The following is an 18187-nucleotide window of genomic DNA, read 5'->3' as shown; positions in this document are numbered from 1 at the left end:
ATTGAGACTCCAAGGAGGAGTCAAAGGTTTGTAAACAGGCTTGATTCTAACCAGAGCCTGAACAAAGGCTTGAACATCTGGCACAGCTGCCAGCTTTTTGTGAAGTAATACCGACAAGGCAGAAATCTGTCCCTTCAGGGAACTTGCAGATAATCCTTTTTCCAATCCTTCTTGAAGGAAGGATAGAATCCTAGGAATCTTAACCTTGTCCCAAGGGAATCCTTTAGATTCACACCAACAGATATATTTTTTCCAAATTTTGTGGTAAATCTTTCTAGTCACAGGCTTTCTGGCCTGAACAAGAGTATCGATAACAGAATCTGAGAATCCTCGCTTCGATAAAATCAAGCGTTCAATCTCCAAGCAGTCAGCTGGAGTGAAACCAGATTCGGATGTTCGAACGGACCCTGAACAAGAAGGTCTCGTCTCAAAGGTAGCTTCCAAGGTGGAGCCGATGACATATTCACCAGATCTGCATACCAAGTCCTGCGTGGCCACGCAGGAGCTATCAAGATCACCGACGCCCTCTCCTGCTTGATCCTGGCTATCAGCCTGGGGATGAGAGGAAATGGCGGGAACACATAAGCTAGTTTGAAGGTCCAAGGTGCTACTAGTGCATCCACTAGAGCCGCCTTGGGATCCCTGGATCTGGCCCCGTAGCAAGGAACTTTGAAGTTCTGACGAGAGGCCATCAGATCCATGTCTGGAATGCCCCACAGGTGAGTGACTTGGGCAAAGATTTCCGGATGGAGTTCCCACTCCCCCAGATGCAATGTCTGCCGACTCAGAAAATCCGCTTCCCAATTTTCCACTCCTGGGATGTGGATAGCAGACAGGTGGCAGGAGTGAGACTCCGCCCAAAGAATAATTTTGGTTACTTCTTCCATCGCTAGGGAACTCCTTGTTCCCCCCTGATGGTTGATGTACGCAACAGTCGTCATGTTGTCTGATTGAAACCGTATGAACCTGGTCCTCGCAAGCTGGGGCCAGGCCTGGAGAGCATTGAATATCGCTCTCAGTTCCAGAATATTTATCGGTAGAAGAGATTCTTCCCGAGACCAAAGACCCTGAGCTTTCAGGGATCCCCAGACCGCGCCCCAGCCTATCAGACTGGCGTCGGTCGTGACAATGACCCACTCTGGTCTGTGGAACATCATCCCTTGAGACAGATTGTCCAGGGACAGCCACCAACGGAGTGAGTCTCTGGTCCTCTGATTTACTTGTATCTTCGGAGACAAGTCTGTATAGTCCCCATTCCACTGACTGAGCATGCACAGTTGTAATGGTCTTAGATGAATGCGCGCAAAAGGAACTATGTCCATCGCCGCCACCATCAACCCGATCACTTCCATGCACTGAGCTATGGAAGGAAGAGGAACGGAATGAAGTATCCGACAAGAGTCCAGAAGCTTTGTTTTTCTGGCCTCTGTTAGAAAGATCCTCATTTCTAAGGAGTCTATAATTGTTCCCAAGAAGGGAACCCTTGTTGACGGGGATAGAGAACTCTTTTCCACGTTCACTTTCCAGCCGTGAGATCTGAGAAAGGCCAGGACAATGTCCGTGTGAGCCTTTGCTTGAGGAAGGGACGACGCTTGAATCAGAATGTCGTCCAGGTAAGGTACTACTGCAATGCCCCTTGGTCTTAGCACCGCTAGAAGGGACCCTAGTACCTTTGTGAAAATCCTTGGAGCAGTGGCTAATCCGAAAGGAAGCGCCACGAACTGGTAATGTTTGTCCAGGAATGCAAACCTTAGGAACCGATGATGTTCCTTGTGGATAGGAATATGTAGATACGCATCCTTTAAATCCACCGTGGTCATGAATTGACCTTCCTGGATGGAAGGAAGGATAGTTCGAATGGTTTCCATCTTGAACGATGGGACCTTGAGAAATTTGTTTAAGATCTTGAGATCTAGGATTGGTCTGAACGTTCCCTCTTTTTTGGGAACTATGAACAGATTGGAGTAGAACCCCATCCCTTGTTCTCTTAATGGAACAGGATGAATCACTCCCATTTTTAACAGGTCTTCTACACAATGTAAGAACGCCTGTCTTTTTATGTGGTCTGAAGACAACTGCGACCTGTGGAACCTCCCCCTTGGGGGAAGTCCCTTGAATTCCAGAAGATAACCCTGGGAGACTATTTCTAGCGCCCAAGGATCCAGAACATCTCTTGCCCAAGCCTGAGCGAAGAGAGAGAGTCTGCCCCCCACCAGATCCGGTCCCGGATCGGGGGCCAATATTTCATGCTGTCTTGGTAGCAGTGGCAGGTTTCTTGGCCTGCTTTCCCTTGTTCCAGCCTTGCATTGGTCTCCAAGCTGGCTTGGCCTGAGAAGTATTACCCTCTTGCTTAGAGGACGTAGCACCTTGGGCTGGTCCGTTTTTACGAAAGGGACGAAAATTAGGTCTATTTTTTGCCTTGAAAGGCCGATCCTGAGGAAGGGCGTGGCCCTTACCCCCAGTGATATCAGAGATAATCTCTTTCAAGTCAGGACCAAACAACGTTTTCCCCTTGAAAGGAATGTTTAGTAGCTTGTTCTTGGAAGACGCATCAGCCGACCAAGATTTCAACCAAAGCGCTCTGCGCGCCACAATAGCAAACCCAGAGTTCTTAGCCGCTAACTTAGCCAATTGCAAAGAGGCGTCTAGAGTGAAAGAATTGGCCAATTTGAGAGCATTGATTCTGTCCATAATCTCCTCATAAGGAGGAGAGTCACTATCGAGCACCTTAAGCAGTTCATCAAACCAGAAATATGCGGCAGTAGTGACAGGGACAATGCATGAAATGGGTTGTAGAAGGTAACCCTGCTGAACAAACATCTTTTTAAGCAAACCTTCTAATTTTTTATCCATAGGATCTTTGAAAGCACAACTATCCTCTATGGGAATAGTGGTGCGTTTGTTTAAAGTAGAAACCGCTCCCTCGACCTTGGGGACTGACTGCCATAAGTCCTTTCTGGGGTCGACCATAGGAAACAATTTTTTAAATATGGGGGGAGGGACGAAAGGAATACCGGGCCTTTCCCATTCTTTATTAACAATGTCCGCCACCCGCTTGGGTATAGGAAAAGCTTCTGGGAGCCCCGGCACCTCTAGGAACTTGTCCATTTTACATAGTTTCTCTGGGATGACTAAATTTTCACAATCATCCAGAGTGGATAATACCTCCTTAAGCAAAATGCGGAGATGTTCCAATTTAAATTTAAATGTAATCACATCAGATTCAGCCTGCTGAGAAATGTTCCCTAAATCAGTAATTTCTCCCTCAGACAAAACCTCCCTGGCCCCCTCAGATTGGGTTAGGGGCCCTTCAGAGATATTAATATCAGCGTCGTCATGCTCTTCAGTAACTAAAACAGAGCAGCCACGCTTACGCTGACAAGGGTTCATTTTGGCTAAAATGTTTTTGACAGAATTATCCATTACAGCCGTTAATTGTTGCATAGTAAGGAGTATTGGCGCGCTAGATGTACTAGGGGCCTCCTGAGTGGGCAAGACTCGTGTAGACGAAGGAGGGAATGATGCAGTACCATGCTTACTCCCCTCACTTGAGGAATCATCTTGGGCATCATTGTCATTATCACATAAATCACATTTATTTAAATGAATAGGAATTCTGGCTTCCCCACATTCAGAACACAGTCTATCTGGTAGTTCAGACATGTTAAACAGGCATAAACTTGATCAGAAAGTACAAAAAACGTTTTAAAATAAAACCGTTACTGTCACTTTAAATTTTAAACTGAACACACTTTATTACTGCAATTGCGAAAAAACATGAAGGAATTGTTCAAAATTCACCAAATTTTCACCACAGCGTCTTAAAGCCTTGAAAATATTGCACACCAATTTTGGAAGCTTTAACCCTTAAAATAACGGAACCGGAGCCGTTTTAAGCTTTAAACCCCTTTACAGTCCCTGGTATCTGCTTTGCTGAGACCCAACCAAACCCAAAGGGGAATACGATACCAAATGACGCCTTCAGAAGTCTTTTATAAGTATCAGAGCTCCTCTCACATGCGACTGCATGCCATGCCTCTCAAAAACAAGTGCGCAACACCGGCGCGAAAATGAGACTCTGCCTATGCTTTGGGAAAGCCCCTAAAGAATAAGGTGTCTAAAACAGTGCCTGCCGATATTATTATATCAAAATACCCAGATAAAATGATTCCTCAAGGCTAAATATGTGTTAATAATCAATCGATTTAGCCCAGAAAAAGTCTACAGTTTAAATAAGCCCTTGTGAAGCCCTTATTTACAATCGTAATAAACATGGCTTACCGGATCCCATGGGGAAAATGACAGCTTCCAGCATTACATCGTCTTGTTAGAATGTGTCATACCTCAAGCAGCAAGGGACTGCAAACTGTTCCCCCAACTGAAGTTAATTGCTCTCAACAGTCCTGTGTGGAACAGCCATGGATTTTAGTTACGGTTGCTAAAATCATTTTCCTCATACAAACAGAATTCTTCATCTCTTTTCTGTTTCTGAGTAAATAGTACGTACCAGCACTATTTGAAAATAACAAACTCTTGATTGAATAATGAAAAACTACAGTTAAACACTAAAAAACTCTAAGCCATCTCCGTGGAGATGTTGCCTGTACAACGGCAAAGAGAATGACTGGGGTAGGCGGAGCCTAGGAGGGATCATGTGACCAGCTTTGCTGGGCTCTTTGCCATTTCCTGTTGGGGAAGAGAATATCCCACAAGTAAGGATGACGCCGTGGACCGGACACACCTATGTTGGAGAAATAAAGGGCATTATAGTTTTTAATTTAAAAAAAAAATGTAGCTTTTTAAAAAAAAAAAAAAAAAATTAAAAACAACTGCACTAGTCAGTTTTTGGGGTCTAAAGTTGGTGATAGTGGGGTAAAAAAAAAGGCACTGAAAAGTGCCTTTATATTGCAGTCTATGGGAACTGTGTTTTACCAGTAAATATATATTTATATGACTATATACATATATATATATATATATATGTGTGTGTTATAACACATAAATATATATGTATATAGTCATATACAGTCATGGCCAAAAATATTGGCACTCTTGCATTTCTGTCAGATAATGCACCACTTCGCCCAGAAAATTGTTGCAATTACAAATGTTTAGGCATTCTCATGCTTATTTCTTTTGTTTCTATTGGAATGACATAAACAAAGTGGAGAAAAAAAGACAAATCTGGCACATTCCACGCAAAACTCCAAAAATGGACTGGACAAAATTATTGGCACTCTTAATTTAATATTTTTTAGCACCCCCTTTGGGAAAAAATAATCAATCGCTTCCTGTAACCATCAATGAGTTTCTTACACCTCTCTACTGGAATTTTGGACCACTCTTCTTTCGCCAACTGCTCCAGGATGACCATATTGCCGCTTTAAAAAGGGACACATATGAAAAAATACATATGTCAGGGCTGTTTTATGGCCTGTTTAAAGAAATGTTTTGTATAAAAACCCTGACCTATGTTTTTTTCATGTGTCCCTTTTTAAAGCGGCAATATGGTCACCCTACTCAGACTGGAAGGGTTCCTTTTCCCAACTGCTGCTTTGAGATCTCTCCACGGGTGCTCTATGGGATTGAGGTCTGGATTCATTGCTGACCAGTTAAGTACTCTCCAGTGATTTGTCTTAAACCATTTCTGGGTACTTTTTGACGTGTGCTTTGGGTCATTGTCCTGCTGTAAGACCCATGACCACTGACATAGATTCAACTTTCTGACACTTGTCCCTACATTGCACCACAGAATTCTTTGGTAGTCTTCAGATTTCATAATGCCAGGCACACAGTCAAGACATCTAGTGCCTGAAGCAGCAAAGCAACCCCAAAACATCAGTGAACCTCCACCATTTTTGGCTGTAGGGACTGTATTCTTTTCTTTAAAAGCCTCATATCTTTTTCTGAAAACAGTAGAATGAAGGGCTTTACCAAAAAGCTGTAATTTAGTTTTGTTTGTCCACAGCACAAATGATTTTGGCTTCCTTGGGTAAGTTTTGGCAAACTCCAATCTGGCTTTTTTATGTTTCTGTATCAGCAGTGGGCTCCTCCTGGGTCTCCTACCATAGCGTCCCTTTTCATTCAGATGGCGACGTAGAGTGCGAGCTGACACACTTGTACTGTGTGCCTGAAGGTCAGTTTGAATTTGTCTGGAAGTTGATCAAGGTTCTTTATCCACCATTCAAACAATCCTTTGTTGCAATCTTTGATCATTTTTCTCTTTCGTCCACGGAGATTAGCTACAGTGCTATGGGCTGTAAACTTCTTGATCATGTTACGCACAGTGGACACAGGAACATTAATATCTCTGGAGATGGACTTGTAACCTTGAAATTGTCAATGTTTTTTCCACAATATTTGTTCTCAAATCCTCAGACAATTCTTTGCTGCTCTTTCTCTTCTCCGTGCTCAGTATGGCACACAGAGACACGCAACAGAAAGGTTGAGTCAATTTTTCACCATTTTAACTAGTTGCCAGTGTGATTTCTATATTGTCAGCACCTGTTAATTGAAACATGTGAGTTTATTTACAAATTACAGGAGCATCACAAACTTGGAATGCAATTATTTCTTAAAATTTTGAGAAGCTGCCAATAATTTTGTCCAGTCCATTTTTGCGTGGAATGTGTCAGATTTGGATTTTTTCTCTCTACTTTTTTGTGTCATACCAATAAAAACGAAAATAAACGTGAGAATGCCTAAACATTTGTAATTGCAAGATTTTCTGGGTGAAGTGGTGCATTATCTTACAGAAAAGCAGGGGTGCCAATATTTGTGTCCATGACTGTACATATATTTATAAACATGCTGCCATTGTTGCGCTACTTTCCTTCTTTGCTGCGCTTAGGTTCTGATGCCGTCTGGAAGTGCGCTCTCATAAGCGCGATGCTTCCCAGCAATACGAACACGAGCTCGCATTTGCATTGCTGTTAACTTGTGATACCAGCGCACATTAGCTTGCTGGTATTACAAAGTGAAACACAAATATCACTTTCATGAAAGAGATATATAGCGCTCCACTTGTAACATGGCCCTATATGTTCTGCTAATGGAAACTAAATTAGGCATATAACTTCCATATATTTTGCTATGCCAAGCAGAAAACATACACACTCAAATGTCATAAACAGATATTGTCGCATTTTTACCCCTACACTAAATACCATACACCAATAAGCTCTTGTGTAGTGCACACTGTCCAGCCTTCGATAATTATCCACACACAGCATCACTTTTTAAGATAAAAACAACCTTTATTACCAATACAACTGGGTCATGTATAAGGTGACATTTCAGGCATCTAGCCCTTAATCATGCCCGAAACATCGACTTATACATGACCCAGTTGTATAAAGTCCCACACAAAATACCTGCATTCTCTTTACCCTTTACTTTACTCCACTTCTTTCCTTAAAGGGACATAATAAACTAAGGGTACTTTTTAAATAAAGCATTACATGTAGTTTTTCAGCTAAGGCTCTTTATAATAACTTTTTTTCACTGCTTATGAATGCATACATAATAATCACTCCCTAACTAGCCTGCTTACAGCCAGGAGTCAAGTAACTTTGATTATATGAGTAAATTACAAAGTTGAGATAGAGCATGTGATTTTAAATATTATTACATTTACTTCTCTTGATATCTTTTGTTGAAAGGCAGGGAGGTAAACTCAGGAGCATGCATGTGTCTGGAGCAATATATGGCAGCAGTTTTGCAATAATGTTATCCCTTTGCAAGGGCACTAGATGAAAACACTACTTGGTGCCATATAGTGCTCCAGACACCTACTTAGCTATCTCTTCAACAAAGAATGCCATGGGAACAAAGAACATTTGATAATAGAAGTCAACTGGAAGCTTTTTAAAGATTATACACTGTCTAAATCACAAAATACATTTTTGGGGTTCATATCCCTTTAAGGCAAAATAGGAAGTATAAAGTAATATAAAATACACAGCACAAAGCTTAAAGGGACAGCGTAGTCCAAAATAAACTTTCATGATTCAGATAGAGAATGTAATTTTAAACAATTTTCCAATTTACTTTTATCACCAATTTTGCTTTGTTCTCTTGGTATTCTTAGTTGAAAGCTAAACCTAGGAGGTTCATATGCTAATTTCTAAGCCCTTAAAGGCCCCCTCTTCTCTCAGGGCATTTTGACAGTTTTTCACCACTAGAGGGTGTTAGTTCATGTGTGTCATATAGATAACACTGTGCTAACGCACGTGGAGTTCCAGTGAGCCAGCTCTGATTGGCTAAAATGGATGTCTGTAAAAAGAACTGAAATAAGGGGCAGTTTGCAGAGGCTAAGATACAAGGTAATCACAGAGGTAAAACGTGTATTTATATAACTGTGTTGGTTATGCAAAACTAGGGAATGGGTAATAAAGGGATTGTCTATCTTTTTAAACAATAAAAATTCTGGTGTAGACTGTCCCTTTAATACATTCAAGCTCTGTTGACATACATTACTATATTATACTGAGCTTCTCTCTCTTTCACATACAGACCTTGTAATCGTGAGTGAACATACGTGATTGTGAGTTAAAGTGAAAGTAAATCCTAGCGTTTTACAAACGCTAAGATTTACTATTGAAACAAATAAAGGGGACTTTCATTCATGAAGTATAAGATACTTCATGTAGAAAGCTCCTTTATTTGATTCAATCGATCGCTGTTTTTATCTCGTACAGCAGCCCACGGCAAAAAAAAAAAAATTTGGCTAAGAGGTGACGTTTTCTAGCTGGACACATCTGTTGAGCCAATGAAAAGTAGCATACATATGTAGCCTCCAATAACCAGCTAGATCCAAGTAGTGAAATGCTGCTTCTTAAACAAGGTATGCTTTTCAACAAAGGATAACAATTGAATTCATTTAATTTGATAACGGAAGTAAATTGAAAAGTATATTTAAATTGTAATCTGTATATGAATCATGAAAGTTTAGTTTTAAATTTCAACTCCCTTTAAGAATAAAAGTATTTAAAAACAATAAACAAGACCAAAACATGGCTTTAGTGAAAAATAGGGTAAAAGATTATTTTCTACCATCAGATGAATATATTATCTTACCTGGAGTTTCTACACGACGGTAATGGTAAGGATTTATGCACACATCCTTTTGCTTTGATCCAAATGGGAACTCACAGCACTCAAGTGGTTTTAGCTCATGGTGAGACTGCAGGTCGGGCCAGCGCCATACCCTGCAATAAATGACATGAGGGAGACCCTTGCGATGTGACACCTGTAGCCTCCCATCCAGCGAACGTGGGATTGTGACACATTTACTAGGCTGCCCGGGGCTACTTAAGGCACGTTCTAGTTCTTCCATTGCCCCCTTTTTTTTCTTGAGTTTCTTTACAAGTGAATCCACAGCTTTTTCTGCCCATTTTTCCTCTTCGTCTCCTTGCTTCCAGCCTAGCAGCCTTTTAACTGCAGGACTTGTGAAGGAAAACAAGGAGCTGATTGTAGTGTTGGAGTGCATATGAGATGCAGATGTCAGACAAAATCCAACGATTACTTATAATATACTCAGAAGAATAACTGTATGAAGATATCGCTTAAACCTTTTTTTTCTTTATCAAAATGTAGATTTTTCAAGTGCGTTTCTGGAAATAAGCTGGTTTTCCTGTTTAAAAAAAAATGCAATTAGATGTGACATTTCCTTTTTATAATATAAATAACAAATTATTGTAATATTAAAGGAACATTAGGTTCAGTGAGCAGCACTCACTGTATATGCACAAGAGACAAAAACATTTTTTTTGTGCTAGAAGGGGAAGATTTGATGTAATGAAATAATAGATATAAAATACTTAACATGATTTATTTTATAATATGCTGCAATGGAAGAAAGCTAACTTTCTTTTAAAGGGATATACAGGCACATAGCATGCAGCATACTACTGCAAAGACCTTTGAAATACAAAGGGCTATATTAGAAGGCAAGAGCAATCGATAACAAACAGCGGGTTATTCTGACCTTGGCCTTGCACAAATAATAACGCTCAATCGGCTATTAATAGTTGTTGATTAAATTGAATTTTAACCAAAGTATTTAACTAAAGCATTTTAAACCCTTAGCCATATGGATATACTCACTATATCATAGAGTACTTTGCCTAGCCTACCCTGTAGTAACTACCTTCAAACCTTGTAGCACATGCTGTGGTCCCGGCTGTCAGTTTAGACAGCCGAGATTGCAGCCGGGGCAAAAGGTACCTGCCTTCATATGGTAAGGGAGCAATTTTCCATATGAAGCCAAATCACTAATACAGACGGTGACACAGATAGTGTCACTGTCTGTATCTGCTGCAGTGGTGTTGTGTGTGGTGTGGGAGGGAAAGAGGGAAGTGGGTGGAAGGCCCATTGCTAGAAGGGGGTTGGAGGCGGAGGAAGGGGAAGGTTAGAGGAGGAAGGGGCCCTGCACGCGATCGTTTGGAGACGGGAAGGGAGATGGAGAAACCCTACACTATAGAAAGTTTAGTTATTAATAGAAAAACAAAATAATAAAGAGATTAAGAAAACTGGGTACTGCTAGACAGATGCCAGTACCTTAGATGGTAGATACAACTGGGAGAGGGGAGGGTTAAAAAGCTGAGGGATCAGAGAGGTGGGAGGTTAAGGGGGATCCAACAATGTAGAAAATTAAAAATAAATAAAAGTAATTAAAAAAAAACTAAAACTCAACACTGGCAAACTGACTGCCAGTACTAAGATGATGGTGAAAAGTGTGGGTGGGGAAAACTGTTTGGGAGGGAACAGGTAGGGATCAGGGAGGTAAGCGGTGTCAGATGGGAGGGTAATCTTTAGAGTAGAATACTATTATCCTTGCCACCTAACTAATTAACCACTTCACTGCCAGGAATTTCAGAAATGTGGTGTGCAGCTGCAATTAACATTTTTAGGAGCCAGTAAATGGTATATTAGTATATAAGTATATGCACAAGTTTCACTATATGTATGTGTGTGTATATGACAGCTAAAAATTAAGAACCCAAAAGTATTTTTCATAGCTCCAGCACCTTGCCTCAAAAAAAAAAAAGCCTTACACCATAGTTTCAAAGAAACATGAATTTGCAGGTGCAGTCCAGTATTTAGCCTTCAATCACAGTTTCCAGCTATGTCCTTGTGTTTCATTTTCCATTGCTTTTTATTTGAATTTCCACCCTTATTCCATTTACTAGAAATTGCACAGCTTTATTAATTTTTCCACTTAAGGGAACAGGGCTTGACAAATCCAAGATTTCTCCTCAAATATCTATATCTATATATATATATATACAGGGAGTGCAGAATTATTAGACAAGTTGTATTTTTGAGGATTAATTTTATTATTGAACAACAACCATGTTCTCAATGAACCCAAAAAACTCATTAATATCAAAGCTGAATAGTTTTGGAAGTAGTTTTTAGTTTGTTTTTAGTTATAGCTATTTTAGGGGGATATCTGTGTGTGCAGGTGACTATTACTGTGCATAATTATTAGGCAACTTAACAAAAAACATAATTTATGCTTACCTGATAAATTCCTTTCTTCTGTTGTGTGATCAGTCCACGGGTCATCATTACTTCTGGGATATAACTCCTCCCCAACAGGAAATGCAAGAGGATTCACCCAGCAGAGCTGCATATAGCTCCTCCCCTCCACGTCAGTCCCAGTCATTCGACCAAGAACCAACGAGAAAGGAGTAACCAAGGGTGAAGTGGTGACTGGAGTATAATTTAAAAGATATTTACCTGCCATAAAACAGGGCGGGCCGTGGACTGATCACACAACAGAAGAAAGGAATTTATCAGGTAAGCATAAATTATGTTTTCTTCTGTTATGTGTGATCAGTCCACGGGTCATCATTACTTCTGGGATACCAATACCAAAGCAAAAGTACACGGATGACGGGAGGGATAGGCAGGCTCATTATATAGAAGGAACCACTGCCTGAAGAACCTTTCTCCCAAAAATAGCCTCCGAAGAAGCAAAAGTGTCAAATTTGTAAAATTTGGAAAAAGTATGAAGCGAAGACCAAGTTGCAGCCTTGCAAATCTGTTCAACAGAGGCCTCATTCTTAAAGGCCCAAGTGGAAGCCACAGCTCTAGTGGAGTGAGCTGTAATTCTTTCAGGAGGCTGCTGACCAGCAGTCTCATAGGCTAAACGTATTATGCTACGAAGCCAAAAAGAGAGAGAGGTAGCAGAAGCTTTTTGACCTCTCCTCTGTCCAGAATAAACGACAAACAGGGAAGAAGTTTGGCGAAAATCTTTAGTTGCCTGCAAGTAGAACTTGAGGGCACGAACTACATCCAGATTGTGTAGAAGACGTTCCTTCTTTGAAGAAGGATTTGGACACAAGGATGGAACAACAATCTCTTGATTGATATTCCTGTTAGTGACCACCTTAGGTAAGAACCCAGGTTTAGTACGCAGAACTACCTTGTCTGAGTGAAAAATCAGATAAGGAGAATCACAATGTAAGGCTGATAACTCAGAGACTCTTCGAGCCGAGGAAATAGCCATTAAAAACAGAACTTTCCAAGATAACAATTTTATATCAATGGAATGAAGGGGTTCAAATGGAACACCCTGTAAAACGTTAAGAACTAAGTTTAAACTCCATGGCGGAGCAACAGCTTTAAACACAGGCTTGATCCTAGCCAAAGCCTGACAAAAAGCCTGGACGTCTGGATTTTCTGACAGACGCCTGTGTAACAAGATGGACAGAGCTGAAATCTGTCCCTTTAATGAACTAGCTGATAAACCCTTTTCTAACCCTTCTTGTAGAAAAGACAATATCCTAGAGATCCTAACCTTACTCCAGGAGTAATGTTTGGATTCGCACCAGTATAGGTATTTACGCCATATTTTATGGTAAATCTTTCTGGTAACAGGCTTCCTAGCCTGTATCAGGGTATCAATAACCGACTCAGAAAAACCACGTTTTGATAAAATCAAACGTTCAATTTCCAAGCAGTCAGCTTCAGAGAAGTTAGATTTTGATGTTTGAATGGACCCTGTATCAGAAGGTCCTGTCTTAGAGGTAGAGACCAAGGCGGACAGGATGACATGTCCACTAGATCTGCATACCAAGTCCTGCGTGGCCATGCAGGCGCTATTAGAATCACTGATGCTCTCTCCTGCTTGATTTTGGCAATCAATCGAGGAAGCAGCGGAAAGGGTGGAAACACATAAGCCATCCCGAAGTTCCAAGGTGCTGTCAAAGCATCTATCAGAACCGCTCCCGGATCCCTGGATCTGGACCCGTAGCGAGGAAGTTTGGCGTTCTGGCGAGACGCCATGAGATCTATCTCTGGTTTGCCCCAACGTCGAAGTATTTGGGCAAAGACCTCCGGATGAAGTTCCCACTCCCCCGGATGAAAAGTCTGGCGACTCAAGAAATCCGCCTCCCAGTTCTCCACTCCCGGGATGTGGATTGCTGACAGGTGGCAAGAGTGAGACTCTGCCCAGCGAATTATCTTTGATACTTCCACCATTGCTAGGGAGCTTCTTGTCCCTCCCTGATGGTTGATGTAAGCTACAGTCGTGATGTTGTCCGACTGAAACCTGATGAACCCCCGAGTTGTCAATTGGGGCCAAGCTAGAAGGGCATTGAGAACTGCCCTCAATTCCAGAATGTTTATTGGAAGGAGACTCTCCTCCTGATTCCATAGTCCCTGAGCCTTCAGAGAATTCCAGACAGCGCCCCAACCTAGTAGGCTGGCGTCTGTTGTTACAATTGTCCAGTCTGGCCTGCTGAATGGCATCCCCCTGGACAGGTGTGGCCGATGAAGCCACCATAGAAGAGAATTTCTGGTCTCTTGATTCAGATTCAGAGTAGGGGACAAATCTGAGTAATCCCCATTCCACTGACTTAGCATGCATAATTGCAGAGGTCTGAGGTGTAGGCGTGCAAAAGGTACTATGTCCATTGCCGCTACCATTAAGCCGATCACCTCCATGCATTGAGCTACTGACGGGTGTTGAATGGAATGAAGGACACGGCATGCATTTTGAAGCTTTGTTAACCTGTCCTCTGTCAGGTAAATCTTCATTTTTACAGAATCTATAAGAGTCCCCAAGAATGGAACTCTTGTGAGAGGAAAAAGAGAACTCTTCTTTTCGTTCACTTTCCATCCATGCGACCTTAGAAATGCCAGAACTAACTCTGTATGAGACTTGGCAGTTTGAAAGCTTGAAGCTTGTATTAGAATGTCGTCTAGGTATGGAGCTACCGAAATCCCTCGCGGTCTTAGTACCGCCAGAAGGGCACCCAGAACCTTTGTGAAGATTCTTGGAGCCGTAGCCAATCCGAATGGAAGAGCTACAAACTGGTAGTGCCTGTCTAAGAAGGCAAACCTTAGATACCGGTGATGATCTTTGTGTATCGGTATGTGAAGGTAAGCATCCTTTAAATCCACTGTGGTCATGTACTGACCCTCTTGGATCATGGGTAAGATTGTCCGAATAGTTTCCATTTTGAACGATGGAACTCTTAGGAATTTGTTTAGAATCTTTAAATCTAAGATTGGCCTGAAAGTTCCCTCTTTTTTGGGTACCACAAACAGGTTTGAGTAGAACCCTTGTCCTTGTTCCGACCGCGGAACCGGATGGATCACTCCCATTATTAACAGATCTTGTACGCAGCGTAGAAACGCTTCTTTCTTTATCTGGTTTGTTGACAACCTTGACAGATGAAATCTCCCTCTTGGGGGAGATAATTTGAAGTCTAGAAGGTATCCCTGAGATATGATCTCTAGTGCCCAGGGATCCTGAACATCTCTTGCCCAGGCCTGGGCGAAGAGAGAGAGTCTGCCCCCCACTAGATCCGGTCCCGGATCGGGGGCTCTCGGTTCATGCTGTCTTTGGGGCAGCAGCAGGTTTCCTGGCCTGCTTGCTCTTGTTCCAGGACTGGTTAGGCTTCCAGCCTTGCCTGTAACGAGCAACAGCTCCTTCCTGTTTTGGTGCAGTGGAGGTTGATGCTGCTCCTGTTTTGAAGTTCCGAAAGGGACGAAAATTAGACTGTCTAGCCTTAGCTTTGGCTTTGTCTTGAGGTAGGGCGTGGCCCTTACCTCCTGTAATGTCAGCGATAATCTCTTTCAAACCGGGCCCAAATAAAGACTGCCCCTTGAAAGGTATATTAAGTAATTTGGACTTAGAAGTAACATCAGCTGACCAGGATTTTAGCCACAGCGCCCTACGTGCCTGTATGGCGAATCCTGAGTTCTTAGCCGTAAGTTTGGTTAAATGTACTACGGCCTCCGAAATGAAGGAATTAGCTAGTTTAAGGACTCTAAGCCTGTCCGTAATGTCGTCTAGCGTAGATGAACTAAGGTTCTCTTCAAGCGACTCAATCCAAAATGCTGCCGCAGCCGTAATCGGCGCGATACATGCAAGGGGTTGTAATATAAAACCTTGTTGAACAAACATTTTCTTAAGGTAACCCTCTAATTTTTTATCCATTGGATCTGAGAAAGCACAGCTATCCTCCACCGGGATAGTGGTACGCTTAGCTAAAGTAGAAACTGCTCCCTCCACCTTGGGGACCGTTTGCCATAAGTCCCGAGTGGTGGCGTCTATTGGAAACATCTTTCTAAATATTGGAGGGGGTGAGAACGGCACACCGGGTCTATCCCACTCCTTAGTAACAATTTCAGTTAGTCTCTTAGGTATAGGAAAAACGTCAGTACTCGCCGGTACCGCAAAGTATTTATCCAACCTACACAGTTTCTCTGGTATTGCAACGGTGTTACAATCGTTGAGAGCTGCTAAGACCTCCCCTAGTAATACACGGAGGTTCTCCAATTTAAATTTAAAATTTGAAATATCTGAGTCCAATCTGTTTGGATCAGAACCGTCACCCACAGAATGAAGCTCTCCGTCCTCATGCTCTGCGAGCTGTGACGCAGTATCAGACATGGCCCTAGCATTGTCAGCGCACTCTGTTCTCACCCCAGAGTGATCACGCTTGCCTCTTAGTTCTGGTAATTTAGACAAAACTTCAGTCATAACAGTAGCCATATCTTGTAATGTTATCTGTAATGGCCGCCCAGATGTACTAGGCGCCAAAATATCACGCACCTCCCGGGCGGGAGATGCAGGTACTGCCGCGTGAGGCGAGTTAGTCGGCATAACTCTCCCCTCGCTGTTTGGTGAAATTTGTTCACATTGTACAGATTGACTTTTATTTAAAGTAGCATCAATACAGTTAGTACATAAATTTCTATTGGGCTCCACCTTGGCATTGGAACAAATGACACAGATATCTTCCTCTGAGTCAGACATGTTTAACACACTAGCAAAAAACTTACAACTTGGTTATAATCTTTTTTAGCAAAAAACGTACTGTGCCTCAAAGAGGTACTAACGATTAAATGACAGTTGAAATAATGAACTGAAAAACAGTTATAGCATCAAACTTTAAAACAACAAAACTTTTAGCAAAGGTTTGTTCCCATTAGTAAAATAACAATAATTAAATTTGACATAAAAAATACAAAGCAACGTTTTTATTCACAGTCACTATAAGAATTCTCACAGCTCTGCTGAGAGAATTTACCTCCCTTCAAAGAAGTTTGAAGACCCCTGAGATCTATCAGAGATGAACCGGATCATGCAGGAAATATAAAAGTAACTGACTGGTATTTTTTGATGCGTAGCAAAGAGCGCCAAAAACGGCCCCTCCCTCTCCCACACAGCAGTGAAGAGAAACGAAACTGTCACAATTAAAGCAAAAAAACTGCCAAGTGGAAAATAATGCCCAAATATTTATTCACACAGTACCTCAGCAATGTAAACGATTCTACATTCCAGCAAAAACGTTTAACATGATAAATAGTTATTAAAAAGGATTAGTGACCTTTAACAGAGTAGTTCCGGTGAAATACCATCCCCAGAATACTGAAGTGTATACATACATGTCATTTTAACGGTATGGCAGGATTTTCTCATCAATTCCATTCAGAAAATAAAAAACTGCTACATACCTCAATGCAGATTCATCTGCCCGCTGTCCCCTGATCTGAAGCCTTTACCTCCCTCAGATGGCCGAGAACAGCAATATGATCTTAACTACTCCGGTTAAAATCATAGTAAAAAACTCTGACAGATTCTTCCTCAAACTCTGCCAGAGAAGTAATAACACGCTCCGGTGCTATTTTAAAATAACAAACTTTTGATTGAAGTCATAAAAACTAAGTATAATCACCATAGTCCTCTCACACATCCTATCTAGTCGTTGGGTGCAAGAGAATGACTGGGACTGACGTGGAGGGGAGGAGCTATATGCAGCTCTGCTGGGTGAATCCTCTTGCATTTCCTGTTGGGGAGGAGTTATATCCCAGAAGTAATGATGACCCGTGGACTGATCACACATAACAGAAGAAAACAAATATATACCCATTTCAATTATTTATTTTTACCATTGAAACCAATATAACATCTCAAAATTCACAAATATACATTTCTGACATTCAAAAACAAAACAAAAACAAATCCGTGACCAATATAGCCACCTTTCTTTGCAAGGACACTCAAAAGCCTGCCATCCATGGATTCTGTCAGTGTTTTGATCTGTTCACCATCAACATTGCGTGCAGCAGCAACCACAGCCTCCCAGACACTGTTCAGAGAGGTGTACTGTTTTCCCTCCTTGTAAATCTCACATTTGATGATGGACCACAGGTTCTCAATGGGGTTCAGATCAGGTGAACAAGGAGGCCATGTCATTAGATTTTATTTTTTTATACCCTTTCTTGCCAGCCACGCTGTGGAGTACATGGACGCGTGTGATGGAGCATTGTCCTGCATGAAAATCATGTTTTTCTTGAAGGATGCAGACTTCTTCCTGTACCACTGCTTGAAGAAGGTGTCTTCCAGAAACTGGCAGTAGGACTGGGAGTTGAGCTTGACTCCATCCTCAACCCGAAAAGGCCCCACAAGCTCATCTTTGATGATACCAGCCCAAACCAGTACTCCACCTCCACCTTGCTGGCGTCTGAGTCGGACTGGAGCTCTCTGCCCTTTACCAATCCAGCCACAGGCCCATCCATCTGGCCCATCAAGACTCACTCTCATTTCATCAGTCCATAAAACCTTAGAAAAATCAGTCTTGAGATATTTCTTGGCCCAGTCTTGACGTTTCAGCTTGTGTGTCTTGTTCAGTGGTGGTCGTCTTTCAGCCTTTCTTACCTT

At 41.8% G+C, this 18187-nt stretch overlaps 1 protein-coding gene across 1 annotated transcript in view; it reads right to left on the bottom strand.

The window, feature by feature from the left end:
- The window catches only part of SMAD9 (SMAD family member 9), a 144498-nt gene that overhangs the window by 52209 nt on the left and 74102 nt on the right, over window positions 1–18187 (bottom strand). The window contains exon 2 of the mRNA XM_053708436.1: window positions 9079–9634. Within this exon, the coding sequence (XP_053564411.1) occupies window positions 9079–9490 (412 nt within the window). The 5' untranslated portion in view covers window positions 9491–9634. The remainder of the gene's footprint in view (window positions 1–9078; window positions 9635–18187) is intronic.

This window comes from Bombina bombina, chromosome 3, assembly GCF_027579735.1.
Source record: "Bombina bombina isolate aBomBom1 chromosome 3, aBomBom1.pri, whole genome shotgun sequence".
NCBI lineage: Eukaryota > Metazoa > Chordata > Amphibia > Anura > Bombinatoridae > Bombina > Bombina bombina.
This window is presented reverse-complemented; position numbering and strand designations above follow the sequence as displayed.